At 59.2% G+C, this 27,976-nt stretch overlaps 2 protein-coding genes across 5 annotated transcripts; one reads left to right on the top strand and one right to left on the bottom strand.

The window, feature by feature from the left end:
* The first annotated feature begins 53 nt into the window (after positions 1–53).
* On the top strand, positions 54–7,333 carry DDX39A (DExD-box helicase 39A). 2 transcript variants are annotated; one of them, XM_037818065.1, is made up of 11 exons: positions 54–148; positions 3,693–3,904; positions 3,976–4,103; positions 4,837–4,929; positions 5,230–5,413; positions 6,003–6,121; positions 6,321–6,452; positions 6,542–6,651; positions 6,729–6,873; positions 6,956–7,103; positions 7,182–7,333. In XM_037818065.1, exons 2-11 carry the CDS (start codon positions 3,697–3,699, stop codon positions 7,196–7,198), a joined length of 1,284 nt encoding a protein of 427 aa, XP_037673993.1. In that variant the 5' UTR covers positions 54–148; positions 3,693–3,696; the 3' UTR covers positions 7,199–7,333. The 2 variants fall into 2 exon arrangements, with proteins under 2 accessions (XP_037673993.1, XP_037673992.1); XM_037818064.1 differs by lacking the exon at positions 54–148 and having other exon boundaries at positions 3,538–3,904.
* Positions 7,304–24,086, bottom strand: ADGRE5 (adhesion G protein-coupled receptor E5). 3 transcript variants are annotated; one of them, XM_037818062.1, is made up of 22 exons: positions 23,816–24,086; positions 23,726–23,785; positions 20,254–20,301; positions 19,956–20,075; positions 19,307–19,462; positions 16,744–16,875; positions 16,106–16,252; positions 15,637–15,783; positions 15,064–15,210; positions 14,324–14,370; positions 14,143–14,220; positions 12,334–12,511; positions 12,150–12,257; positions 11,540–11,763; positions 10,353–10,532; positions 9,519–9,710; positions 8,862–9,088; positions 8,710–8,776; positions 8,522–8,613; positions 8,236–8,404; positions 8,056–8,154; positions 7,304–7,963 (listed from the first exon to the last, which is right to left on the bottom strand). In XM_037818062.1, the coding sequence occupies exons 1-22, from the start codon at positions 24,069–24,071 to the stop codon at positions 7,934–7,936; spliced, it is 2,904 nt and encodes a 967-aa protein (XP_037673990.1). In that variant the 5' UTR covers positions 24,072–24,086; the 3' UTR covers positions 7,304–7,933. The 3 variants fall into 3 exon arrangements, with proteins under 3 accessions (XP_037673990.1, XP_037673989.1, XP_037673991.1); XM_037818061.1 differs by having other exon boundaries at positions 23,726–24,086; XM_037818063.1 differs by lacking the exon at positions 16,744–16,875 and having other exon boundaries at positions 23,726–24,086.
* Between the last annotated feature and the right edge of the window lie 3,890 nt (positions 24,087–27,976).

Below are 27,976 nucleotides of genomic sequence, written 5' to 3'. Positions count from 1 at the left end.
CATTTGAATGACAAGGCAGCGGCCCAATGAGCGAGCCGTAGTCGGCGGCGGGAAGGCCGGAAGCGGGGCAGCTCGTGTTGTGGCGCGCGGTTGTTAAGCTGAGCGGGTCGGTTGTTCTCGTAGCACGCAGAGACGAACGGAGAACCAGGTGAGAGGCGAGGCCGGGGCGCGGGGCCGCAGTGCGGCGGCCCTGGACGTGCGGGCGAGCGAACGAGGGGGAGACGCCCGCGACCGAAGGGGGGACGAGGCGGGGGCGCGAGACAGGGGAATGTGGGGGCGGGGCGGCCGGGGCGCGCGCGCGGCAGCCGTTGGGCGCAGGGGCGCATGCGCGAGGGGTCGGTCCAGCCGTTGGCGCGCGGGTCCACTTCCGGGGGCGGCTGTCATGGCCGCGGCGGGTCGACCCCGGCCTGGAGATCGAACTTATCTTCCCGCACAGACCCCAGGGCGCTCAGGGCGGGAGATCTGGGAGCTGGGGCGGCGGTGGGAGAAGCTGAAGCTTCGCGATGGGACGGGGTTCTCCGAATCCGAGGGACTCCTCTCTCCCGCGACCCCCATTCTGTTTCTGCTCTGCTTTTGGGGGGGATTCGGGGTTTCCGATCTTTAGGACACAAGAAACATCCTTTTGGAGATAGAAGTCCCCAGTAGGGAACAAAGCTTCACAGGGGCACTTAGCGGCGAGTCTGGGTTGTCTCCATCTCCGTGTCAACTTTCAGGTTTAACCACTCCGGGGACTTTGGCCATCGCGGTCATCCCCTCCAGGCGGAACAGAACCCTGCCGTGTTCCCTGTCCTCATCTAATTTGTTTTGAGCTTGAGATCCCTGTCCAGCCTCCCCATGGAAATGTTTGTGCCTTCATCCGTCTCCATGCAAATTTATCTCCCCACCAAAACCAACATAACTTTCACTTGACCTGTTTCTTTTAAATACGCCATCTCCTTCTGGTCACCAGGTTTTGAAGCCCAGAGAAGATGATTCTGGGGCTTATGTGTCCTCAGGTCATCCAGGGGATGGCCCAGATCTGTGGATTGTTCCATCCTCTCCTTCCCTTCTCAGCATCCCCACCTTGCTTAATTCTCTTTCGTTTCCGTAACCGGTTTTTCCTGTTGTTGATGTTTCCATTCCGTCCTCGCTTTCGGATTATTCTTGGCAAATCCTGGTTGAGTCACTCAATTCCAAAACTTAATCCGTGGTTTCCTTTTTGTTAGCATGTTAAGTACAAATATCCTGGGCCTGACAAGCTCCTGTAGCTTTGTCTTCTACTGGTACTATCCTCCTAACCACAGTGTCCTACTCCCCATACCCCAAAAGGATTTGATGCTTTTTGGACTCACCTTTCTTGGCTCCTGTTCTTTTCAATGCTGCCTGAGAAAGGACGCTGTCCGGCCTCGTTGAAGAATCAGACGAGGAGACTGTTTAGCCCTGAACTCTGCCTTAAGGCCTTGATTCTAGTTCCATTCAGTCAGCTGTGATTTAGGGAGCACCCGGGTGGGGTAGATGCCACGTGCCAGGTACTGTTCTGGGCGCTGGGGGCGTTAACAGTCAACAGAACAGTTAGTCCAGTGAGAATAACAAATGTGTGAGGGGCTGGTGTGACTGGCAGGGGGCCCCTTTCCGTTGGGACTGGCAGGAAAGATGCTTTTGAAGTGAGAAAATTTAAGTGGAAGCTTGAATAGAGCGGGAAAGACATGTGCAGCTGTGGGGTGGAGAGACACTAGTCCCAGGAGTGAGGGGCATGGGGGAGATGAGGCTGCACAGTGGGGTGGGTCAGGCTGTGTAGGCTGTGTAGATGAAGGAGGCACCCCGGGAGCCTGTGGAGGTTTTGAAGAGAGGAGTGACATGACCAGGCTCAACTTCTAAACGGCTCCCTTTGGCTGCTTTGGGGAGAGTTGATTGTAGGGGGAGGGTAGAAGCAGGGAGGCTACTGGCATAAACAAAGCAGGAGTGATAGCGCTCACATGTCCATCACTGACAAATGGATAAGCTGTAGTCCATCCAGACAATGGAATATTATTTGAACACTAAAAAGAACCAAGTTATGATGTGTGCTACACGTGGATGAACCTTGAAGACATGATGCTGAGTGAAAGAACACAGTCACAAAAGATCACCTATTGTATGATTCCATTTAAACGAAGAGTCCAGAATAAGCAAATCCATAGAGACAGAAAGGAGATCAGTGGTTGTGGGGATGGAGGGAGGGAGGGATAGTGGAGTGATGGCTAAAGGGCACAGGATTTCTTTTTAAGGTGATGAAAACATTCTAAAATTCTAAAATTGACTGAACACACTAAAGAACGTGGAACTGTACACTTTAAATGGATGAGTTCTGTGGTATGTGAGTGATGTCTCAATAACCTCGTTCTAAATAAATTTTTAAAAGAGAGAGAGTAGTGATGGTGGCCGGGGTCAGTGTGGCAGGAGGGGTGAGAATTGGCTGGGTTGACCCAGCAGGACTTTCTGGAAGATTGGACTTGGAGGGAATGAGAGAGAAAAGACAGAACCATCAAGAGGATGAAGTTGCCCTTCACAAGTGGGGAAAGCAGGCTTCAGGGAGAAACGGAATTTTGTTCTGAGCATTTTGAGTTCAGCTTCTAAGGGGAGACCTGGAGAAGGCAGCTGGTGACAGAGTCTGGAGTTCAGGGGTGGGGGGTGGGGCGCCACTGGAGACCAGCCTTGGGGAGGCATCAGCATATGGGGTGTTCAAAGCCCTGGGCCTGGAGGAAGTCAGGAAGGGCATGAGTGACAGGAGGGCCAGAACCCGGGCCCAGGACCCTCAGCTTCCAGCCTCAGGGAGAAGGCCCTGCTTCAGTACTGCCCCCCACCCCTGCTGGCCTGGAGGCTGGGTGGAGTGGGCAGGACAGAGGGGGTTCTCCTCGCCTTTGGGTGGTTGGCACCCAGTAGGTCTCTACATGGAGAGAATTAAAGCTAGGATGTGGGAGTGCTCTGGATTAATCCCATTTGCCATCTCGGCTTCGCTTTCATTGGCCCAGGCCCAATGGGAGGCCTTTCCCTGAGAGCACTTAATTATTCCCTTGTGTAGACCACAAATAGCAGGAGAGCCGGGTGGGGCAGCCGTGCCCCCCTCCTCCAGGTCCCTGGGGTCCTGCGCCCTGCGGGCCCAGCGGGGGCTGGGGCGATAGGATGGGGGCACCTTAGTCTCGGTGGCCTGAGGTGCATTAGAGCTTCTTGCAAAGCCCTGGGAGCAGTGTCCAGGTGGCTGCAGTGGCAGGCTCAGGCAGGGGGAGAGGATGGCGAGTCTGAGAAGCAAAATGAGGCGGGGGGGCCACGTGGAAGGGGTGTGGGGGAGGTTAGCCGGGCCAGGAGGAGGGTTGGGAAGGCTGGGCCGAGATTCAGGGTTTCACTCTGAGAGTGGTGGGGGCTGCTGGAGTGTTGAGTGGGTGGCTGTGACCAGGCCAGTGTGTACCTGGTGGGGGCGGGGGAGTGATGGGGCAGGTTGGACGAGAGTGGTGGGGTGGAGGCATGGCGTCCATGGTGAAGGAGGAGGTGTCTCATGGGGGTGCCTGTTGGGATGTGGGGGGGCAAGGCAGTGAGGGAATGGGCTCAGAGGGTGCTGGAGTCCCGGCCTCATCTGCTAGGTGGGCCTCTTGTGGCCGCTCTGAGGACGTGCCCCCAGCCGGTGCCCTTGACCCTGGTATCACCCCCTACCCTTCCTCTCTGCCTCCTGCCCTAAGCACCATGGCTGAGCAGGATGTGGAAAACGAGCTCCTGGATTATGAAGAAGACGAAGAGCCCCAGGCTCCTCCCGAGAGCACCCCAGCGCCCCCCAAGAAAGATGTCAAGGGCTCCTACGTGTCCATCCACAGCTCTGGCTTCCGGGACTTTCTGCTGAAGCCGGAGCTCCTGAGGGCCATCGTGGACTGCGGCTTTGAGCATCCGTCTGAGGGTACGCCCCGGGAGGACTCGGGCAGGTGCGGGAGGCCCGGCTCCGGCGGCTCATGCCCTCTCTCTCCGCAGTCCAGCACGAGTGCATCCCCCAGGCCATCCTGGGCATGGACGTCCTGTGCCAGGCCAAATCTGGGATGGGCAAGACGGCAGTCTTCGTGCTGGCCACCCTGCAGCAGCTGGAGCCCGTCAATGGACAGGTGTGTGGTCCCCGCACCGTTCCCCACCTGTGTAACGCCTCTGTCCCCATGTTGTTCCTGTGGCTTTCAAAATTAGGTGCAGTAGCTGGTTTGTAACAAAATCGGGAAGGGCACTTGTAGGAAACATCGGGAACTACTGTGCCTTCCTGCCCTGTTCTTTCTTTGGGCATTTCTCGAGCCTGGCGGGGAACTGGGGGTTCTGGGACTGCGGGTGCCCACCGAGGCTGGCTTCCTCGTCCACAGTACTGTCCTGCGGTTCAGGGACACTTAGGTGAACCCCAGCATTCTGCCCCTGCGAGGAATCCTGTGATGTGCACCCCAGCAGCCGCGTATTGGCCCTTGTTCGATTTGGGTAAATCGGGAGGACAAGGACTTAGTGGAAGGCTGTGTTGAGGCCCGAAAGCTGGGCGGCCTCCCTCTCAGCTTCCTGGGCTGGCTGGGAGTGGAGTCTCTAGAAGGAGCTGAGCACAGGCATCCCCGGGCCGGGCTGGGTCTGGCAGTCACTGGGCCCTTCTCGGTTCCTGGCAGCGCCGCAGCTGCTGGGGTTGGGAGACAGAGGCCACAGCACCTCTGAGAGGGCGCCAGGGATGAGGGCAGCTGGAGGCGTGGGGTCTGGGCCTCCCCCTGGCCCGGGCTGAGGAAGAAGAGCAGTGATGGGAGGGCACGGGTGTGGGCTCCAGGCCCTGCAGACGCAGGACGCTACCCAGCGCCTGTCTTCCCCCACCCCCCCCAGGTGACAGTCCTGGTCATGTGCCACACGCGGGAGCTGGCCTTCCAGATCAGCAAGGAGTATGAGCGCTTCTCCAAGTACATGCCCAGCGTCAAGGTGAGCCCTGGCAGCCTGTTGCCCCCGTCCCCCGCCTTGCAGGCTTGGCTCTGGCCCAGGCAGCATTTACCAAGCTCGGCTGCAGCCACGGCCTTGAAGTTGGCAGTGGTTTCTGCGCCTTAAGAGGCCGATGAATTATGCACGGCCCCCAGAGGCCCGGCTGCTCCCAGCCCTGGGCCTCCTTTCCAGGGAGCCGGGGCTTGGCTCTCCTGCGGTTTCCTCTGTCCGGAGGCCCTGGGGGGGGGGGCGGGGATGTGGGCACAGAGTGGGGTGCATGCCCTCAGCCCCTCTGCCCTGCAGGTGGCCGTGTTCTTCGGAGGCCTCGCCATCAAGAAGGACGAGGAGGTGCTGAAGAAGAACTGCCCCCACGTCGTGGTGGGGACCCCGGGCCGCATCCTGGCGCTCGTGCGGAACCGGACCCTCAACCTGAGGAACGTGAAGCACTTCGTGCTGGACGAGTGTGACAAGATGCTGGAGCAGCTGGGTGAGCGTCCCCCGAGGCTGCGGGGCCGCGGGGCCCACCTGCCACAGGGCCACCCTCCTGGCCGCCCCAGACCCTGAGCCCGCTTTCCGGGGGCCTCAGCAGGCAGGCGACGGCGTCCCCCCGGTGGGTCAGGGGCGGGCAGGGCCCCCCACAGCCCCCAGAAACAACCACGGGGACAGAGGCAGTATTGGCAGAGTGTGATGCCACATCAGGGGGGACCAGAGGCGCCCGCAGCCCACTCCGGGGGGTTGCTGTGAGCCCCGACGGGGCCGTGGGAGGGGCTGGCGCCAGGGAGGCAGCTGCAGCTCTCACCCCAGTGGCCGTCTCTGCCTCAGGCTCCCCTCCCTGAAGCGTGGCCCGAGGCGCACTGGCCCGGCTGCTCCGCGCTGCCAGCGTGTAAGTGGACGGCAGCTCCTCCCGCTGCGCCCGCCCCGAGTCCAGCCCCTCAGGCGCCTGGGGACTCGCCCCTCAGCCCTCGCTCACGGACCCATCCTGGGGCCACCGGCCCGGGGGGAGGGCCGGGCTGTTCCTGGGGGCCCGCGGCCTGCTAGCGGCATGCCCACCTCCTCCCGCTCGCCCGCCCTCCCAGACATGCGGCGGGACGTGCAGGAGATCTTCCGCCTGACGCCCCACGAGAAGCAGTGCATGATGTTCAGCGCCACTTTGAGCAAGGAGATCCGGCCCGTGTGCAGGAAGTTCATGCAGGACGTGAGTAGGCTGGGCCCGCGGCCCTCGCCCACCCTCCTCTCCCGAGGCTCGGCCCCCTGGCAGCGCTGTCGGGCCCGGGCCTGAGCGCAGTCTCCTCTTGGTGGAGAAGTGTTTCCTCTGCCACTTGCCGGAAGGGTCCTGGGCCGCGAGCAGCTCAGGCGTGAGCCCGGCCCGCCCCTGCTGCCTCCTTCCCCTTCAGCCCATGGAGGTGTTTGTGGACGACGAGACCAAGCTGACACTGCACGGCCTGCAGCAGTACTACGTCAAGCTCAAGGACAGCGAGAAGAACCGCAAGCTTTTCGACCTGCTGGATGTGCTGGAGTTTAACCAGGTGAGCTCCCTCCGCCAGCCTGTCCCGGGTGGGGGTAGGCGGGGGGCTGGGGGGCTGGTGCGGGGATTCAGGCTGAGCTCGCCCCGCAGGTAGTGGTCTTCGTGAAGTCCGTGCAGCGCTGCATGGCTCTGGCCCAGCTCCTCGTAGAGCAGAACTTCCCGGCCATCGCCATCCACAGGGGCATGGCACAAGACGAGCGGTGAGCGCCACGCCGACGGGGGAGTTCGGGAGTGCCGGGAGCCCCGTGCCTGACCGCTGCCTCTTCCCACATCCCAGCCTGGCGCGCTATCAGCAGTTCAAGGACTTCCAGCGGCGGATCCTGGTGGCCACCAATCTGTTCGGCCGAGGGATGGACATCGAGCGCGTCAACATCGTCTTCAACTACGACATGCCCGAGGACTCGGACACCTACCTCCACCGGGTGAGTCGCCACCCGGTCCCCGCCTGGTGCCTCCGGGGATAGCAGGGAGGGAGGCCTGACCCCACCTGTGCACTGCCGGCAGGTGGCTCGTGCGGGTCGCTTTGGCACCAAGGGCCTGGCTGTCACTTTTGTGTCCGACGAGAACGATGCCAAAATCCTCAATGACGTCCAGGACCGGTTTGAAGTGAACGTGGCAGAGCTTCCGGAAGAAATTGACATCTCCACGTACAGTAAGCCGGTCGGCCAGGCGGGGCTGGGGGGGCTGGGGCCCTCTCTCCCCTCACCGGCTCCTCCTCTGTGTCTTGCAGTCGAGCAGAGCCGGTAACCAAGCGCCTGACAGAGCCCCGAGCTGCCGCTGCCTCCCCAAGTCTTACTTCACGCTCTTTCTAAGCCACAACGGGTCTCCCTTTTTACGTCTTAACGCTGTAGATTTGTGTAAGAATAAATTTTTATTATGGAAGCCTGGCTCCCATCCCATCTGTTCTCAGCCATGGGCCTGGCCAGTGAGCAACGCTGTCACCAGTCTATGTTGGCATGGGATTTAATTTTAAGGGTCAACATTGAAAGATTTAGACAAAAATATATTACACAACATCTATAACCTTCAAAACAGTTCGAATCTTCTGCCCCATGAGGGGGCAGAAGTGTCTGTACCGTGAGCTTGAGGCAGCAGAGCTGGGGCGGGGAGGACCTACCCCGCTGCCCTGACATCAGTCTTAGTTTCAGAGGGAAGCTGAACCCCAGCACCCAGACCCCCCACCAGTTCTGGGACGTGCACTGGGGCAGGGGGCTGCAGCCGGGGCCAGCTTCTGCCCCTTCCCCAGGTCGCAGCCAAGACAGCTGGGTGCAGCAGAAAGAGGTGGCTGGCTTGACTGTCCGCCTTGGCTGAGCTTTCTGGGGTTCAGCGACAGAACCCCAGCTGTCACCCCCTCTCCCTGGTGCCCATGGGGGCCGAGGTGGGAGGCTGGGGGGGAGCAGAGCAGTGGGAAAGAAAGAACAGTCTTCAGCCTGTGCAAAAGCTGCTGAGGCCACTGGGGCCGCTGGCCTGGCCGAGCTGCCGTCACATGCCCGATTCGGACGCCCGCAGGGCCTGGGGGAAGAGGGAGCCCGTGAGGCCCGAGCTGCAGGTGGGGTGGGGGGCGGCCCACCTTCCTGCACCACTGCCCCAGGACAGCCCCTTACCCGGGTCTGGTTGTGGCTGGTGCCGGACATGGTGGAGGCAAACTCCGAGTACTTGTTCCCCGTGACCAGGCAGGCCCACTTCCGGTACTCCTCTCTCACCTGTGGGACAGCGACTGGTGGGTGATGGGTAAGGCGGGGGAAGAGGGGACGCCGGGGTGCCGGGAACCGCCCCTGGCCCACCTTCTTGTTGAGCAGGCAGTGCAGGAGGAAGAGGAAGAGGCCCTGCAGGCAGTTGAGGACGGTGAAGGTGTAGGACAGCACCCAGCTGTGCGGGTTGAAGAGGAACAGGCCAAAGACCCACGTGCAGCCCAGCACGAAGAGCTGGGCCACGGCCGTGATGGTCAGCACCCTGCGGGGTGCGAGGAGAGCTGGCTGCAGCGGGCGGGAGGCCTGCGGGGACCCCCTCTGCCCCTGTCCCGCCCCCCATCCCGGCCCCTTCGCCCCCTCCAGCCGCTCCTCCTCTCACCTCGCCTTTTTCAATTTTTTCATGTCTGGATTGATTTCAGAAAACTTCTGAGCGAGCTTCCAGACGGTGATGACAAAGATGAGGGCATTGCACTGTGGGAAGCCGGGCACGCGGGCTGGGGTTAGGGCTGGGGCTGGGGCTAGGGGGCGTCCCAGAGCTGGCCGGGGCGGGTGGGGCTGGGCATTTACCAAAACGATGACTGTCACGGGTCCCAGGAAGCTCCAGAGGAAGCCGCGAGCCGGGTCCAGCCAGCAGCTGAGGCGGAGGGGAGGGGTCCCGTCAGCGCCCCGGACCCCCAGGTCGCAGCCGGGCCCCGCCGCCCGCCCCGCGCCGCACTCACTAGAGGACGCGGCCGTAGCCCTGGGGGTTGACGGCCGCCGACACGCCCACGATGAGGCCGGGCACGCCGTAGCCGACCAGGTAGAGCCAGCGCGTGCTCGGGCCCTGGCCCTGGAAGACGCGCACCACCAGGAAGTAGAGCTCCAGGCCCTCCAGGCTCATCCAGCAGAAGGCGGCCAGGAAGCAGTAGTGCAGCAGCCCGGCCACCAGGCGGCAGCGCAGCCCCACCTGCGGGCGGGGCGGGGCCGCGTCGGCGCGGGGCGGGGCCGTGAGGGGGCGGGGACACTGCCCCCAGGAGGGGCGGGGTCGCGTCAACACGGGGTGTAGCCACGGCGTGAGCGCTACGGGGCGGGGCGGGGACCCTGCTCCGAGGAGGGGCGGGGCCGCGTCAACACGGGGTGGAGCCACGGCGTGAGCGCGACGGGGCGGGGCGGGGTCACGCCTGCACGGGGCGGGAAGGGGGCGGAGCCACGTCAGCACGGGGTGGGGCCACGGCGTGAGCGCGACGGGGCGGGGCGGGGTCACGCCTGCACGGTGCGGGCCGGGGGGCGGGGCCACGGCGGGAGCGTGACCGGCGTGGGGCGGGGTCACGCCGGCTGGGGGCGGAGCCAGGCCCAAGCCGCACGGCCGCCGACCGCGCGCGGGGCCCGGGCCTCACCTGGCCGCCCTGGTTCTCGATGCCGGCCAGGAAGATGGCGGAGCCCACGAAGAGGCAGATGCACAGGTGCAGGTGCACGGTGGTGCGCGAGCCCTGGATGGGCCGCACCAGCAGGAAGGTGAGGATGCAGAGCAGCAAGCAGATCAGCGACAGCACCAGCCCCACCCTGGTGATCAAGGCCAGCTTCGGGTCCTGCGGGCGGGACGGACGGGCGGGCGGGGTTCGATCGCGGCCCGGAGGCCTTCCCGCCCCGCAGGCGGCTCACGCCTCCCCTGTCCTCTCCCCCTCTCTGCCTTCAACGTAGCTACCCAAGCCTGGCTGCGGAGCTCTCACCCTAAAAAATTGCCGCCCGTGGGCACAGCAGGGATCCCACTTCCCTTCCTGTCCCCTGGCCACCTGCGGCCTGGCCTCGGCCCCCACCCCCGCCCTCGACCCACCGGGACTGCCCTGGCCAAGGCCGCCAGTGAGGCCTCCAATGCCCCAGCTCTCTGGACCCAGCCCACCTCTGCCCTCATCTACCTCCTGCGCCTCCTACCTCCTGCATCAACTCGCAGTTAGCCTGGGCCAACCCGTTATCCCCCAGGGCCGGCTCTTCTATGGATCCATCCCCTGAGGCCACAGCAAAAGTTGTGCTCCCCAGAACTTTCCACGTGGGGGAACTTTTAAGGTTCTTTGACAACCGATGCGGGGCGGACAATCGGAAGGGGCGCTGGCGGGAGCAGGCCCCACAGTGCCAGGCCACCCAGTTTAGGTGCTGGGGCAGAGGGAGGTCTAGGGGGATCCGCCTGAGAACCAGCGGACTGTCTCCCCTCTGCCCACCCCCAGGCAGCTCACCTCCACGTCATAGTGGGCCATGAGGATGGCGAAGCTGCTCAGGTGGTTGCACCGGCAGGTGGTGCTGCCATTTCTGCTGCCCAGTGTCCGGCAGCCCACGGTGGCCCAGTGTCCGCCTTCGTTGCCATCTGCCTTCCAAGAGGCACAGAGCAGCTCCTGCCGCAGCCCAGGAATCTCTGGCTGTGGGCAGACGGGGTTGCTCAGAAAGGCCGGCCTGAGCCTACTCTTGGGTGTGGGGATCGGGGCAGGCTGGTTCTCATTTGGCAAGTGTTTCTTGAGTACCAGCTATACCCATTAAGCACAGCAGTGGACAGGGCAGACAAATACCTGCCCATAGAAGATGGTGGGGGAGACAGACCATAATGAACTTGATAAATAAATAAACTGCATAGTATCTTAAAGGGTGGCGAGTGCTATTAAAAAATGATGGACAAAGGTCTATCACCAGATAAACTGAATGTGGTCCACCCATAATGGAATATTAGTCAGCCATAAAAAAGGAATGAAATTCTGTGACACATGCTACAACATGAATAAACCTTGGATACATTATGCTGAGAAGAGAAGCCAGGCGCAAATGGTCAAATATATTGTATGATTCCACTTATATGGAAAATTTAGAATAAACAAGTTCACGGAGACGAAATGGATTAGAAGCTTCCAGAGGCTGGGGGGAGGGGGAAGGGAGAGCTACTGCTTAATGGGTACCCAGTTGCTGTTTGGGATGATGAAAAGTTTTGATAGTGGACATTGTTGATGGTGGCGCAGAATTATGAATGTAATTTAATGCCATGGAACTGTACACTTAAAAATGGTTAAAATGACAAATTTAGGTAATATGTTACCACGGTTTTTTAAAATGTGTAAAAAAAGAGAAAGAAAGGAAAGAAAGAAAGAAAGAACAAGCAAGCATCTGGGGAAATGGAGGGATTGCTGGTTGTTTATTAAATAGTTCAGGGAAAGCCCGGATGAGAAGGTGACATTCGAGCCAAGACTGCAAAGAGTTAGAGGAACAAGTCACCTGGGGGAAGGTGTCCCAGGCAGAGGGCCCAGCAAGTGCAAAGGCCCTGGGGCGTGTTTGAGGAAGGAGCAGCGTGAACAGAAGTGAACAGAGGGGAGCAGAGGGACCCCGAGTCCTTGGCGAGGGGGCGAGCAGCGGGACTGACTGCCTCCCACCCGGGACTCACCTCGTGGGAGAAGGCGAAGGTGACAGGGGACGTGAGCACTTCGGTGTCGTTGTTGCTAAGGAAGACGGAGTTGACGGCCGAGAGGAGCTCGAGCTGGGCGCCGCGGACAGGGCCCTCGTGGCTCTCCTCCAGCTCGGCTTTCTTCACGGGATCCAGGGTCAGGGAGGCGTTGGCCAGCAGTTTCTGCATTTTCTTGCTGGAGAAGATGCCCACCACGGTGGGGCCTGGGGACGGACAGACAGACAAGTGCGCTGTCTCCTCCAGCCTTCGCTCCTGGGACAGCGCTCACGAAAGGGGGCGGGGCCCACACCCCTCCAGCCCTGGGTGGGCGTGGTCACGAGCCCCCCCGCGCTTAGGGGCGGGGCCACACGCCTTCAGGGCCCGCCCCCGGCCTAGCCCCGGCAGTGGGCGGGGCCTCGCCGAAGTTGAGCTCAGGTGCTCAGGTGAGGTCTCCTTCCTAAGACACCTAATTCAGGGTCGACCAGCCCCCAGCCCCCGTGATGTCTGCGGCCCCCCAAATTAGTACCCAGTTGTTACAGATCCTGAACCTCAGCCTCACTACCTCCTTCCCTCTCCCACGGGGCCCCCCATCCGACCCCCGTGCTATTACCTGAGTCCCCGGCTCTGGTTGCCACGGCCCAGTCGAGTAGCATCCGCGCGTGGCTTTGGCCCACGGTGACGTTTCCAGCTCCCTGCTCCTGGACCATCAGGGACAGCTCTGAGGGGAGAGGGGCAGTGAGTGGGGGGCACCGAGAGCGGGCTGGGGGCTGGGGCGGGACCTGAGGAGGCCTCACCTGTGTCCCCGGGGCTGACGTAGGTAAGGGAGTCTTCAGACAACGTCTCCCCCAGGGTTCTAAGCATTTCTTGGAGGCCCGAGAGGAGGTGGGTGGCCAGGCGGTGGCGATCGGGCAGGGCCAGGGTCTCCAGGTCCCCAGGGACATCCAGCAACTCGTCCACTGACTTGATGAGATTCTGGGAGGGGTGATGGGGTGACAGGGTGGTTGGGTCATTGGACCACTGTGGGGGGCTGCCCGAAAGACCCTGATCTCACTGCCCACCACGGGGCAGTCTTGAGAACCACTGGGTTGCCTGGGAGACCAAGAAACAGGTACTGCGATGGGGCATGCACCTGTGTGCATACATACATATCCATAGAAGCCAGGGGCTGTTCTAAGTCTGCACTGTCCTTTAGGGCCACCAAAAGCCACATGTGGCTAACAACCTTCACGAGAGGTTGATCCCACCCAACATGTGCCCTGAGCATAAAGTGCACATCAGATTTCAAAGGCAGTACGAGAAAAAGAACGTGAGCTGTCTTACCAATTTTTATCTCTATCGATTACATGTTGAAATGGTAACACTGTAGATACATATTGTGGATACGATATTAAAATTAATTTCACTCACTTAGGTTTCCTTTTGTAAAAATGTGGCGACAAGATAGAACATCGAAAAGTACATAAACGGCTCTTGTGACATTTCTAGCAAAGAGTGCAATGGGTGAAGGGCATGCACTCATCCTTCTACGTAATGCTTCCTGGGTACCAGGCCCCGTTCTTCTAGCGTTACTTCTCCTAGTTCATTTACACACCAACTCTGCAGAGTAAGCACCATTTTCATGCCCGATAGGGAAACCAGGCTCACTTGCTTGAGTTCACATAGCAAGAAGGGGCAGAGCTGGGATTCGAACCCAGGTGGGTGGCTGCAGAGGCTGCACTCCACTCGGTAGTGGAGCCATTAACAACTCACCTGTGTATGTGTGTGAGTGTGCGAGAGCAGGGGTGCATGCTGGTTTGACTTTATTATGCCCCCCACAAAAACCATGTCCTTTAATGCAATCTTGTGGGAGCTGACTTAGTCTTTTGATTAGGTTGTTTCCATGGAGATGTGTAGGTGAGACCTCTTGATTAGATCATTTCCATAGATGTGTGGATCCTGCCCATTCCAGGTAGGTCTTAATTAGATCATTGGAGTCCTTTAAGAGAGCTCTTGGAGAGAAGGAGCTCAGAGAAGCTGAGAGACACTTAGAGAGAAACTAAAATACGTAATCCAGAATTTGCCCTGGAGAAGCTCAGAAGAGGACCCCCAGATGCTTAGCGACAAACACCTTGGGAGATCAAGCAAGGATGCACAGGAGCTGAGAGAGAGAAGCTAAGAGAGAAAGAAACCCAGAGACATTTTGGAGAAAGCCATTTTGAAACCAGAACCCAGGAGCAAAGGACCAGCAGACGCCAGCCACGTGCCTTCCCAGCCAGCAGAGGTGTTCTGGACACCATCAGCCTTTCTTCAGTGTCCGTATCCTCTTGTTCATGCCTTAGTTTGGACACTTTTATGGCCTTAAAACTGGATTTGTAACCTAGTAAATCTCCTTTATAAAAGCCAATCCATTTCTGGTATTTTGCATAACGGCAGCATTAGCAAACCGGAACAGGTTGTGTATGTGTCTGTATTTGTGCAATGGGTGTACGTATGTGGGTACATTCTGCATATGGACACGTGTGTGTCCCTGGCCAGAAGTCTTTGCTTGGGCCGAAGGTGGTCTCCACTGATACTGCAGCGTCCCCTGGCCACCCCTGCACTGTCCCCCTGGGCATCCCCCTTACCTGCATGGTATCCCGGGCTGTTGCTGGCTTGAAGTCTCTGCGGAGAGCCTGGACTTTGTCAAAAAACTGGGAGAGACTCTGGGGAGAGGGGAGGAGAGAGGAGGGGTCAGAGACCCCTCACGGGGCACAGGGGCAGGGGGCGGCATGGTGTGTGCACAGGTTACCTGCCGGGGCTGCTCACCTGGCTGCTGATTCCAGGAGGTGGGGTCCAGGGGGGCAAGGAGGTCTCTGCAGGGGGACAGGACAGAGGTGCATTAGGTGATGTGCCGGTTTGGATGTATCTTGGCCCCCAGAACACTGTTATCTTTGATGCCATCTTGTGGGGGCAGATTGATTATTCTTTTTGAGCAGAGTGTGACCTTTTGATTGGATGTTTCCATGGAGCTATGACCCACCCAACTGTGGATGATGACTTTGATTGGATAATTGCCACGGAGGTGTTGCCCCACCCATTCAGGGTGGGTCTGAATTAAATCACTGGAGCCAGATAAATGAGCTGACACAGAAGGAACGCAGAGCGGCTGTGAGTGACATTTGGAGAGCAACTGAGAGTGACATTTTGAAGAACAGCTGCAGCTAAGAGAGAACAAAATGCCCCAAGAGCAACATCTTGGAGAACGCCATTTTGAAATGCTACCTGGGAGCAAGCAGATGCCAGCCACATGCCTTCCCAGCTAACAGAGGTTTTCTGGACGCCATTGGCCTTTCTCCAGTGAAGGTACCCAATTGTTGATGCCCTACCTTGGACACTTTATGGCCTTAAGACCGTAACTTTGTTACCAAATAAACTCCCTTTATAAAAGCCAATCCATTTCTGGTGTTTTGCAAAACAGCAGCATTAGCAAATCGGAACAGGCGGGAAGAGGTGAATGTGCGTGCATTTCACTGGGGATGGCGTCTGGGGTCAGAGGAGCCACTCACCTTCACAGACGGTGTTTTTTTGGTTATTGGGGGACCCGGCTGTGGGCACCCAGCCTCGGCGGCAGCGGCACCCATACGCGCCTTCAGTGTTGACACACACAGTGGAACTGTGGCAGTGATGTGTCCCGGAGCTGCACTCGTCTACATCTGGGGACACGAAGAAGGGGGTCCAGCCCTGTCCAGCTGGGACCAGCACCCCCTACCTGCCCCGTGTCCCTTCATCCTGGCATCCGTGCCCTCTCCTGGTTGGAAGTGACACCCCTGGTGATCCCACATCCCAGAGAATGGACACAGCAGGGATTACGGGAAGCGTGGAGAACCCCGACACACATCAGGTGAGCCTCCTGCACATGCTCAGGTGGGAAAATATCAAAACACCTTCATTCCAGCTGCTCATTAGCTGCTGCCCAGGGGTCCCCAGAAAGCCCCCCTTGGCCCTCCAGCTCCTTCCCTGGGACCCTCAGCTCTTTTCCACATCTACGTGCAGCTCTCCTTGTGCTTGATCGGTGCAGGAGCTGGTGCCTAAGGGATCAGATGTTTCGATTATGGGGGAGTGGGAGCTGAGTGCCAAACCTTCACAGATAGTGGTGTTGGTGCCATTGGGGGACCCGGAGATGGGCTTCCAGCCTTGGCGGCAGTGGCACCCGTAGGCGCCTTTGGTGTTGACACAGTCCGTGGAATTGTGGCAGTGATGTGTCCCGGAGCTGCACTCGTCTACATCTGGGGACACAAAGACGAGGGTCAGGCCCTGTCCAGCAGGGACCAGCCCGACTCCCCCGCCTCTGCCTGCCCCGTGGTAGCCGTGCCCTCCCCTGGTTGGAGGCGACACCCCCTGCTGATCCCACACTCCAGAGAATGGACACAGCGGGGATTATGGGAAGCGTGGAGAACCCCGACACGCAACAGGTGAGCCTCCTGCAGATGCTCAGGTGGGAAAATATCGAAACACTTCCATTCCAGCTGCTCATTAGCTGCTGCCCAGGGGTCCCCAGAGAGCCCCCCCCCCCCCACCTTATGGGAGAGCAGGAGCTGAGCACCAGACCTTCACAGACGGTGGTGTTCGGGCCATTGGGGGACCCGGGGATGGGCTTCCAGCCCGGGCGGCAGCGGCACTGATAGCTGCCCACGACGTTCAGGCAGTGAGTGGAGCTGTGGCACGGGTTGTGCCCCGAGCTGCATTCGTTCACGTCTGAGGACAAAACCAGAGGGTCAGGCCTTCCTCCAGCTCGCTGCGCCCACTTTCCCATCTTCCCAAAGCCTGGCGCCCCAAGTCCCACTGTTGTAGCAAATGCCGCCACCTGGTGACCTTCAACTTGACTCAAAGCACCGCCCGTGGCCTCCCCCCAGGATGGAGGCGGCAGGGACTGTGGTCCCTGGTTTACAGGCGGTGAAACGGAGGCCAGGAGGGAAACTGAGTCACGGGGGCTGGATCCTGACCAGGGATTCTCGCTTGCCCCCTCCCCAGCCCTGACAGAAGCTCCCCTCCTCAGAGCCGGAGGTGGCTCATCCCTCTTCTCTGTTTGCAAGTAATAGGGGGTCAGGAGGGGTGGGGTGGCCTCGGAGGTCCTGCCGCCCCCCTGCCCTGTGCAGAGACCCTCCTGGGAGGCCCCCTGGGCACTGTGGGAAACTTCTCCCTTCTGCTCGGGCCGCGTGACCTGTCCAGCCCCTGGGGGCCTCTACCTGTGCACACCCTTGGGTCCTCCGCTTTGAACTGAAAGCCAGACGGACACTGGCAGCTATAACTTCCCAGGGTGTTGATGCAGGTGCCTCGACTCTTACAGATTCTGGGGTTCCGCTGACATTCGTCCACGTCTGCAAGGGGAAGGAGAGGGGGGTGGACACCTGCAGCTGGGGACGGCCTTCGGCGCTGGGGACGGGCCACGTTTCCTGGTGCGGAAGTCTCCGGAAGACCCCACCGTCTCCTCCCCGGCGAGGGGGCACAATTCACTCCTAATTCACACGCAGGCATCTTAGGGGCCCGATGTCGGCCAGCTCCGGCGCCCTTGGCCTCCCTGGACAGCTCATGGCCAGGGCAGGGACGTCAGGGCTGCTGCATCCCAGCCCGCAGAGACGGAGCCCCGGCCACAGTGGGCCTTCTGGAAACAGTGCAGGTGAAAAGCTGCTTTCCCCCGGGAGGGCCCGATCTTGGCTTGCTGGCCGAGTTCTGCTTGGAATCCTGGTGACCCCGTGGACTTGGCAGGAAGTGGGTACAAACCCACATCCGAGCAAGGCCAGCCGGGGGCAAGGGCTGGCTGGGTGGCTGCACAGGGAGGCCGTGGCTTGTGTGCGAGGGGTGGGAGGCAGCTCTGTCACCTCGCCCCCTTGTCCGTCTTCTGTCCTGGCTGACCTTGGGAGAGAGGTGGATCTGGTGGTGCTTTCTCTTGCTGGTCCAGATGGGGAGCCCCTTCCTTCACCCAACTCTGAGTCGGGAGATGGCAGATTTCACCTGCCCTGCCTCAGCCTCTTTCGGTGCCACTGTCATCCGGGCTGGTGAACCCAAATTATTTGGAGGTTTGGGGTGGAGCCTTGGGCAGGGAACGGGAAGGGACACAGAGCAGCAGAAAGAGGAGTCAGGATTTCAGCAGGTGTTTCCTCCAGGAGGGGCAGGGGTGGCAGAGACAGTGGGCCACCCTTGAGTCTCCCTCCTCCACTTTTCAGATGGGGTCCCTGGGTCCATCGTGATGCAGGGGGAGCAGGGCAGCTCCTAGGCATGGCTGAGCCCAGGGAAGGTCCAGCTTGGAGAGGCACATGTGGGCCCGAGCTGGGGGCTGGTGGTCTCTCGATGGCTGCCACTGACGATGGCAAATAGGAAGTGTCTTCAGGTGTGGCCAGGCCAGAGCAGGTTGAGGATGCGGCCTCCTCACCGAGCGGGCGGGAGGCTCTGCACCAAACCAGTAGGCTGCTCCCCACCCATCACACATCTCCAAGTCCACGGGACACCTCTCCAACCTCACTACCGCTCATCTCCCTCAGCCCTGGGCTGCTTCTGCAAATGGCAACGTGCCTCCTCCATAACCACCCCCCTTCCCATGCCAGGAGCTTGTGGGAGAGTCCATGACCACCATGTGCAGTTGCCCAGGTTGGTCACTGCACAAGGAGGTGAGCAGGGGCTGAAAACCAGCTGTCCCTCTGTTCCCCAAACAGAGCTGTGTCCACCTGGAGAAGAGGGGCTTGCTTCTAAGCCAGGCGAAAGTGCAGTCCTGTGGGTCGTGGATGAGGCCCTCCCGCAGGCTCCACGAAGGCTTCCTCTGTGGCCCCAGTGCACAGACCCCTTGCCCTGTCCCTCCTCCTTCCCACCAGGGAGGCTCTGCCACCCATGCCCACACGCAGGGCTTGGAGAGGAGGGCTGGTGCTGGGCAGCTTGACCCTTGCATGTCCTTACCTCCCGCCTTCATTCCCCTCCTCTCCCTGCTTGTCCAGGAACTCCCTCTCTCTGGGTGAGCCTTGGCTCCCACCTTCCCTTAGGGATGCCTAGTGCCCACTCCCCTGCCCAGCCAGCTCCCTCTGGGAAGGGGACAAAGTAGGTGATGCTGGAGGCACCAGCTCTCCCGGGCCTGAACCACGCCTTCAGGTGGGACCACAGCAGGTGCTCTCTGAGGACCCACCCTGGGGCACAGACCCCCCATGGAGGCCCGCCCTGGAGAAGGTGCATCGGATGATAATAATTAAAATAAAAAACCAACAGTCATGGCCGATATAACACATTCGATGAGCCAGGAGCTGTTGGCGCCTTTGTAATCTCATTTACGTTCCCAGCAATTCTATGAGGCAAGCACTCTTGTCCCTGCCACCTGCCCACCCTTTACAGGAGGGTAAACTGAGGCACATAGAGGCAAAGTAATTTGTCCAACATCACGCCGTTAACAAAAGGCAAAGCAACTTTCGCTTTCATCTTTAAAAGACAGGGACTCTCGCCCTCTCTTTGTTTAAAAAACAAAACCCCAGTAATATTTTCACAGCTTAAACAGTAACGGTGACTTTTGGGTAAGTAACCCGGCCAAGGTCACACAGCTATCGGGGGGAAGGGCAGGGATAGGACCCCAGGTGTCCTGGTCCCCAATTTGGTGTCCTTGACCCTGGGCCGACCCTCCGGGATGGTGGGACAGGTGCATGGCACACCTGTGTCCACTCAGCCCCAGCACTGAACGTGTAAGCACGGCTCTGGGCCCTGGGTCCCCGGAGATGGCTCCGGTGACTCCAAAGCCTGATGGAGGGAAAGAAGGGGACTGTTGGGGGTTCTTACCTTGACACGTGTTCTCACTCTCATTCTTGAACGTTTTATTCCCAGACGCAAGCTCATAACCCGGGCTGCACACGCAATAATAACTCCCCAACACGTTCTGGCAGTCCGCCAGTGACCCGCAGGACACAGCTGTGGGTTGCGCACACTCGTTGATGTCTGGAACACAACAGGGCAAAGTTCCCTCGGGGCTGCCATCTCCCAGCCCCCCACCTGTCTTTTGGAAAGAGTTAGGTTAATTAATCAGTGGCGAATTAACTCATCAGTGTCTTTTGGGCTGCACAGCCGAGGCTGGGCTGCAGCTGGAGCTAGCCATTCCTGAAGGCCACTCACTCAGCTCATCTCAGTCCGCTGGCCGACACCCCAGATTTAGACACAGTAGGCAAGTGCCACGCTGGGGGTGGGCAAGCGGGAAGCTTTGCATCCTCCTCCCCACTTATTGAAGGGCAAAGTGAGGCACAGATCCCAGTCTCCTGGGGACCCAGCGCCTCTCTCTCCAGGAAGCCAGGCTTCATCACTTCTTATCTCTCTACCTTCGTATCTTCTGCTTTCTCTTTTCTGTGACAAGGACCCTCTTGACCCTCTCCGACCAAGGGCCGAGACTCCCGGACACTCTCAGATGTGCCCGACCACTGCCCCCAAGCGTTGTTACCGTCGCAACTCTTTAAAGGGCTATCGATTTCCCCAAATGAAGCTATGAATCCCGGATTGCAGCGACAGGCGGTGGCACTGATACAGGTGGAATGTTCGGGGCACCACGGAGCGCAGGATCCTGTGGGGACAGAGGCTGAAGTCAGAAGCTGAGGCTGAAACAGAGGCTGGGGGGGCATGGGGTTCCCCAGAGGAGGGGGTGCTGGGGAAAGGGGAGGGGCCAGCCCTGGCTTCCCCCCTGTGCTGGCCCCTCCCCCCAAGCTCTGGCCGTGGACTGTGTGTGCTCCTTGCAGACTCACGTGTTGTCTGGGATTCAGCTTCTGACAGAATCAGCAAGAGGCCGAGCACTGGAAACGAGGGAGGGAAGGAAGGAATCAGGGGGGACCCCAGAGCAGAGTTCCAGGGTGACATATTTGAGGGAACAGGGAGAAAGCAGGGGGTCCCTCCTGAGCACCTGACACCCCCACAGCCCAGGGTAGAGGGTCCAACCCTCCATTGCCTTGAGGTGGGTTTCAGGAGTGATGGAGGGATGGGGCAGGAGTCTTAGCTCCAACTGCCTCCTCTCCTGCCCTGTAGACAGTTCCAGAACACAGACTGGAACCAGGCAGGCCCGATCCAAATCCCGGACCTTGGACAGCTTGCGTCGCCTCGCCGTGCCTCAGTTTCCCCTTCTGTAGAGTGGGGTGATGATGGGACCCACTTCCTAGTGTATGGTGAGAATTAACCACACAGGTACTGCCTGGTGTGTCTCCGTGTCTGCTGCTATTACCATTTCTTTATGTAAAAAGGAAGGGGTGGAGCAGGTGTGCTCTCGGAACCCCCGACTCCGTGGCCCCCCAAGGCTTGAAGGTGCTCCAGTCGCCCCCCACCACCATTTTTCTTCACAGGGATGCACAGGTGCACACACGTCACACCCACAACACCCACACACAGCGTTGGCCCCGATGCCCCATCTCAGGACCCAGAGGGGACATTTCACCCCGGACTCGACCACCTGTCAGCAGGCGTTGGGGTCCCGGTGCCCGGGCCCCTCCCCTCCTGGTGCTCCTGGTGCTAAGGGGGCCCCCGCCCTAAGGATGTGCTCCTGGAGAGTCCTCCTCAAGCCACCTGCGGCTTTGGAGATGGGGACTCCCTGCGGCCCACCAGGGAGAGACAGACAAGGGGGCAGAGATGGAGAGAGAGAGAGAGAGACAGGGGGGCTGCAGAAACAGAATGAGGGAGAGAGGAGGGAGAGAGAGAGAGAAAGACAGGGCTATAGAGACAGAGAGAAAAGGAGAGGGAGAGAGAGAAAGAGGGAGAGAGAGTGAGAAAAAGAGAGAGAACAGGGCTACAGTGAGAGAGAGAGAGAAAGAAGATAGAGAGACAAGGAAAAAGATGAAGAAAGAGACAGGAGACAAAACCAGAGTGATGGAACAGGAGACAGAGTGAGGCAGAGGTTCAGACAGTGAGAGAGAAATGGGGAGAAAAAGGGAACCCACAGGAAGAAGAGACAGGGAAGGGCAAGAACGGACAGAAAGAGAAAGAATCGGAAAGAAACAGAGAAATAGCCGAGAGAAAGAATCAGAAATAGAGTGCAGATGGGAATGGAGAAGGGAAGGGAGGGAAGGCGGGGCACCTCAGCAGCAGGAGGTAGGGGGGGATTTGGGGAGACGTCAAGTCTTTGGGGAGCGCTGGAGGCAGCGTGGACCCCAATAATATCCAGGGAAAGCTGAAGGGAGACTGTGGGTGGAGGGCTGGGGGCGGGGAGGGCAGGCGTGAGTCACTTCCTGGGCCGAGGGGAAGGACTGACTCATGGCAGGGGAGCCCCAATTTGCACCCCCCCTTTGGAGGGGGCTGCCAGGGGAATCCTGAGGTCACTCGTTGTGGGCGTGGCTTGAGGGGCTGTGGAGGGCGTGAACTGGAGGGTCCCCCGGCCACCAAGCCCCATGTCCAAACTCAGACCCCCTCTGGCTGTGGAGGGCAGAGGCCCCCTCCCAGCAGGGGTAAACCGAGGCACAAGTTGCTCCTGACAACTCCCACACCCCACATCCCCTCTCCTCTTCCTCTCCAGCCTCAGGGCTTAGCCAGTACCCCCTCAACCAGCACCCAGTTCCTCTTCGCAATGGACTTCCCCGTGGCAGAGCCTGGGCTGAGTCCTTCCCACCTCCCAAAGCCCCAGATCCCTCCTCGGCAGCTGAAAACCATCCTACGAGGCAGGGACCATTGCCAGAAGGGAAACTGAGGCACGGAGAAGGCTCAGGAAGAATCGGGTGAAAGGAGGGTGCTGGGGCAGGTGGAAATCAAGGGGTCGAGTTCCCCAGACCCTGGCAGGGATCCCTCACCCCACCCCAACCCCGTCTCCTTGGCCTGAGCTGGGCTGGGTCCTCAGCTCCCACCCTTGAGGCCGCCTCGGCCTTGGAAGTCACCCAAACAGGAGCCGGGAGGGAAGCTGCTGTTTATCTCCTTCCACATCTGTCTGGTTTGCATTCCCCGGCCTGAGCTCTGAGCCAGGAGCTGGAAAAGCCCCCTCCATTCTTCCCTGGGGCAGGGGGTGAGGATGTCACCCCCTCTTACTCCTCCCACTAAGGAGCCCCCCACCCCCTACGCTAACCCACCCCACCCCCAGTGTCTTACCCAGAAGGAAATAATCATTTTTTAAAAAAACACTGCTCTTAGATCTGTACAACACAAAGCCTGAATCCTAACACCAAAAGCGGACCTTAGCTAACAATATAATTTTTAAAATATTAGTCCATCGTTAGAACAAATGAACGGCACTAATGCAAAATGTTAATAAAAGGCAAAACTTTGAGCGTGTGGTGGGGGATATGGGAACTGTACTTTCTGCACGATTTTTCTAAAAACCTACACCAGCTCTAAAAAAATCAAGTTACAAAAAAAAAAAAAAATACTGTTTACTTAATTCTTACCCTGAATCAACCGAGAAGAGTTTGGATGTGAACCTGCTTAACTCTTAAAACTGCCTTTAGTGGAAACTCATCTTGCCCCATTTGACAGATGAGGAAAACCAACTCTGGGGGCGTCACTGTGTTGGCCCCGGTTCAGGCAGGGACCCTCACCCCGCAAGATTACCGCACGCGCCTCCCCTCCCTCGCTCCTGGGCGCTGAGCACGCGCCTCGCCGTCTCACGGCCGCGCAGGGGAACCCCACTCTGTCTGCACCCCAAATGTCATTTCTTCCCTTTCTTTGTTGGCCGGTTGCTGCGGCAACGAACTGCCCGATAACCGTTAGAGCCACCCTGGGTGGGGCGGGAAGGGAAACCCCGGGGTGGAGGGAAGTCGCAACAAAAGCCAAGTTCAGAGCCATAGCTGGGACATCTGGGAGTGGCCCTGCCCTGAGGCAATGGAGTGAGGGTGGGGTGGGCAGTTAGGGGGCGCTCCGCAGTGCAGGGGTCCCAGTCCCCAGCTCCCCAACACCTCCTCCTCATGCCCTATATTACTAAGCCGCTGCCTACTGCGCCGCGTCCGTGGCTTTTTGCCCCCTTGCTTCACCCCCCCCCGGGCCTCAGTTTCCCCAATTAGGGAGCAGCCACCAAACCGGCCCCTTCTCAGTTGACAGCCCTCGGAGAAGGGGAGCGCGTTCTTTGACGCCCCTCGGGGTTCCTGCCAGGATGCAGGGGTGCCCGGGCACTGCCAGTCCCTGTCCCCGGGCGCACGCGGGCGCCGCCAGCGGTGCACCCCCGGCCCCCCATTCCTCGGGCCCCGCAGCGGGGCTACGAGGGGACCCTCCTGGGCTTCCGCGCCGCTCCCGGAGGAGCCCCCACAGTCTCACCCAGAAGGACGCGGCGGCACGGTTCTTCCATGGTGGAGCCGCGGGCCGGGGCTGGGGCAGGGCGCGTCCCGGGCGGCGGAGCTGGGGCAGCTGCGCTGGCCGCGGGGAGGCCGCTCTTTATGCACGGGGGTGGCGTGGGGGCAGCGCTGGCCCAGGGCCCTCCCCGGAACTGGCGGGGCAGCGGGAGGGCGACAGGAAAGTGCAGCGAAAACACAGAGCCGGGGGCGCTGCGCGCGTGCGTGCGCGCGCACACACTCTCACAAACACACACAGAATGAAACGTGGACCTGTCCGACGGCTCTGAGGTGCAACCTGCTTTCGAATCCTCTGCCTGTGCCTCTGACATTTGAGCGTCTGACTGATTTTAGGCTGCATCCAGGGAAAAGCCCAGGGCCTGCTTGGCGCTTCTCCTCCCCGGGATGGGCACTGGATGGGGGGTTTTCAGGCTGGGCAGGGGCCAAGTCAGAAATAACTCCCGGGTCTCCCTCTGCACCCCCCCAACATGTACTGAAAGCCTTGGCACGCCTGAGTCGCCAGCCCCACCATCTGAACTAAAAGTTCCTTGCCGCCGCAGTGTGAGAGAAGAAGATACCGAGGTTCAGAGAAGGGCTGGGGGTCGGGGCTGCAAAAAGGCCCTTCGTGGATGCCAGCAGGTGGCAAAAAGAGGCCACCCTGTTCCCAGAGCTGGCCTTTCTAGGCCACTCCCCTCGTGGGAAACTCGTATTTCAGGGGCTCCCGGGCTCCTGGGCACACAGAATCACATGATAGGAGAATTGTTTCCTTTTTGAATAAATCACATGCCTGGCTTCTCTCTCAAGCCAGCTAGTAATAATAAAAGTTATTATTTCTAAATCTTTCAAGGACATCAGGTCCTGTTCCAAACATTTTAATCCATTTTTTTTTTAGCCCATCTACTTCCAAATCTCATGGAGGCAAATGTTGTTATGACTCCCATTTGACAGATGAAGAAACTGAGGTACAGATCACTTGCTAGGCTCATGCTGGCCCAACCAAGATTCCCTGCAAAGAGCCCAGGGTCCAAGAGAAAGTGTCTAGAGGAGACAAATACGCCTTCAACTTAGAAGAAGCCAAATCCAGCCAGATGTCAAATATCTGGTTTCATTTTCCTCATCTTCATATTTATTGTTGTTTATCTGCTCTTAGGGCAATGGGAAAGGTTTTCCTGTGAGGATGATGATACGAAGTTTCCTTTTTAAGCAAATGCACTTGAGATGCAAGAATGATAAATGGTAAAGAATATATTAAGTAAAGGGGAGGACGGTGGCCCTGGGAAAATACATCTCCAATGGCCAAAGGCACAGAATGTTATTCTGGGGGTGGTTGAACCCCCGCCCCCACTTCCCTCCCCTGGGTTAACCCCTTCCTGCCTATTCTGGCTGAATTGTGTTCCCCATCTCAAAAGATATACTGAAGCCCTAACCCCACTACCTTAGAATGGGACCTTATTTGGAAACAGGGTCGTTGCCAGTGGAATTAGCTAAGATGAGGTTATGCCAGGGTAGAGCGAGTCCTGATCCAATAGGACGGTGTCCTTATAAAAAGAGGATATTTGTACATGGGGACAGACAGACAGAAGGCAGCCACGTGTTTTCAGATGCAGAGATGGGAGTGATGTGTCCGTAAGGCAAGGAGCCCCAAGGGTTGCCTGCACCCCCCTCCCAAAACTGGGAGAGGCCACGGAGGAGTCACCCCAAAGGTTTCAGAGGGGGCACGGCCCTCCAAGAGAACCGTGAGACAAATACATCTGTGGTCCCTTACTACGGCAGCCCTAGGAAGCAAATCCACTGCCCTTTGACCTGGGCAGGGAGAATTGGGGGGTCTGAGTTTCCCTGAATGCCAAATACAGATTAAATGTCTGCCCGTTGACCTCAAAGAGCAGGGTGAGGGAAAAACAGGTCGTTGTCAGAGAAAATAGTCGCCACAATCTTGGGGAAGGAAGGGCCAGGGATATCCCCATGCCACCCCCACACTCTGGCCATCAGCAAGTCCTTGGCTCTGTCTTCAATGGCTGCCCTGAATCCGCCCACTTCTCAGCCCCTTCTCAGCCCCCACCTGGTCCAGCCCCCATCGTCTCCCATGGGGACCAGCATAGTCACCTCCCCCCTAGTCCACCCACCCCCCACCCGACCCCACAGTCTGTTCCGCACACAGCAGCCAGAGGGCGCCTGCGGACACCTAGTCAGGTCACGACCCTCCTCCCCTCAGAACCCTCCATGGCTCCCACTTCACTCGGAGCAAAAGCCAAAGACAAGACCCTGCACGACCTGCCCCATCCCTTCCCTGCCCTCACCTCCTCCCAGCCCCCACTCCTTGCCTCTGCTCCAGGTTTTCTAGAGGAAAACACCAGGCAGGGTTCCGCCCCAGGGCCTTTGCACAGGCTGTGCCCTCTGCCTGGAAGCTCTTTTCCAGGTAGCCTGATGGTTGCTTCCCTCACCCCCTTCAGGTTTCTGCTCATACATCCCCTGATACCCCCTCCCTGTCTAAAATGTGATTTTAGACACCCTGACCACTCCCACCCACTTTATTTATTCTCTGTAGCACTTCTCGCCATCTGCCCACCATGTAATTTAGCTACTTGCCGGCTTTGTTCCCTGCCCACCCCTAAAACAGCAGGCCCTGAGGGCAGGGCTCCAGTCCCGCAGGTTCACTGTCTTCTCTGGTAATTTAAGTGAATTAGCCATGGTCCCCCCTCCCCCGCTGTCCCCCACTGGCCGCCCTGCCCCGTTCCCACTACCCTGTTCCCTGGCAAACCTCCAGCGGCCCTTTCTCCAGGCTTCCTGATCTGGCCCTGGTATCAAACAAAATAATATAATGCTCTATATTCATTGCATATTTTCATATCTCTATTTATTTGATATTATTACTTATATTTTGTACTTATATATTAGTTTTTATAGCTGCAACAATAGAATGGCGATACGTGGCGACAGTAGATGATGCTCAGACAGCGCCCTCTTCTAAGCACGTCACAGCAACCGAACTCAAGTACCCTTCCAAATCCTAGGAGGCAGGCGCTATGGCTTCCACTTAACAGATGGGGAAACTGAGGCCCAGAGTGGCAAAACCACTTGCTCCAGTCACCAAGCACAGCCTGTCCCATCTCGGAGGGCCTGGGCAAATCTTACTTCCCCTGCTTTATGGCGGAGTGGTCTCGGGCAGATGAGTTGGGGGGGGATTGTCTCTGAGCCTCGGTTTCCCCATCTACAAAATGGTCAGCAACTCTCCAGACTTCAGGGCAGATCCCCAGCGAGTTACTGCATTGTGAGGGCGTGGCTCGGAAAGGACACTCAATGAACAACAGCATGGAGCGATTAGGATGACCCCAGGGCTGGGGAAGCTTCTCTCCAAGGCCCTCTGCAGCAGGGAGTTGGGGTACACCAGGGGACCCCAATATCCTGCCCCAGCTCCTAGAGCCACCAGCTCATGCCCTCAGGCAGCTGGGCAAGCCCGGGCTGGGGCAGGGGTCAGCCGGGGTCCCCGCGGAGGGGTGCAGCAGGAAGTCCCCGTGATGGAGACAATGGCAGAGGAAGGGACCGGCTCAGCCCCCGCGCGGATGAGCAGGGCTGCCGGCTCCAGGAGGGCGGCCTGGCAATTGTGATTCCAGACAGCTGTCCCCGCTCCAGGAAGCACCAGGGAAGGGGGCGGGAGGCCTCTGGCCCGCGCTGACCCCCGACCCTGGGCAGGCCTGATGATGGGCCTTTGTCTCCTCCTGCAGGGTGGACACCCGGGTTTCCCCAGCGGCAGAGCCCACCAGCTGGTGCCCTCCACAGCCCTCCTCCCCTGCCCAGCCGGGCCCGGCCTGGGAAGTCTGGAAGCAGGCACTGAGCCGGGCCATATTTATAGCTCCCTTGCACTGCTGAGCAAGCCTCCTAAATATAGAAGCCGGGCTATTTGGGGCCAGAGAGAGGCAGAGACACTGAGCCTGTGCCCCCCTGGCCAGGCCCCCAGACCCCCAGACCACCCTGCCCCTCCGTCTCCTTGAGGTTGGGGTTGGGGGCAGCGTATGAACCCCTGAGAGGGGATCCAGAGATGCCAAAATGCACCTGCCGGAGAAGCAGGAACGCTGCCAACCGCAGACTCACTAAGCAGTCACCCTCATGTTTGGGGTGTTACAGGGCCTACGGGGAGGGCGTGCATTTGCACCCCGTTCCTCTCCCTCCTTCGTCCCTCGATGCGCTGTGGTAAGAGAAGGGGTTGAGCTGTTACCCCAGTGTTCTCGGCTTCTAGGAA

The sequence above is a fragment of the Choloepus didactylus genome, chromosome 25 (assembly GCF_015220235.1).
Source record: "Choloepus didactylus isolate mChoDid1 chromosome 25, mChoDid1.pri, whole genome shotgun sequence".
Lineage (NCBI taxonomy): Eukaryota > Metazoa > Chordata > Mammalia > Pilosa > Megalonychidae > Choloepus > Choloepus didactylus.
The sequence above is the reverse complement of the archived record's forward strand: the minus strand, read 5'-3'. Positions and strand labels throughout refer to the sequence as shown.

Coding starts and splice junctions, on each gene's coding strand:
- DDX39A (XM_037818064.1), top strand. CDS start 3,556: ATGGGCTCAGAGGGTGCTGGAGTCCCGGCCTCATCTGCTAGGTGGGCC. Junction 4,104..4,836: donor TGGAGCCCGTCAATGGACAG/GTGTGTGGTCCC, acceptor CACCCCCCCCAG/GTGACAGTCCTGGTCATGTG. Junction 6,122..6,320: donor GCAGGAAGTTCATGCAGGAC/GTGAGTAGGCTG, acceptor CTTCCCCTTCAG/CCCATGGAGGTGTTTGTGGA.
- ADGRE5 (XM_037818061.1), bottom strand. CDS start 24,071: ATGTCAGAGGCACAGGCAGAGGATTCGAAAGCAGGTTGCACCTCAGAG. Junction 20,076..20,253: donor AGCTGAATCCCAGACAACAC/GTGAGTCTGCAA, acceptor CTGTCCCCACAG/GATCCTGCGCTCCGTGGTGC. Junction 8,155..8,235: donor ACTGCCTGCTCAACAAGAAG/GTGGGCCAGGGG, acceptor GCTGTCCCACAG/GTGAGAGAGGAGTACCGGAA.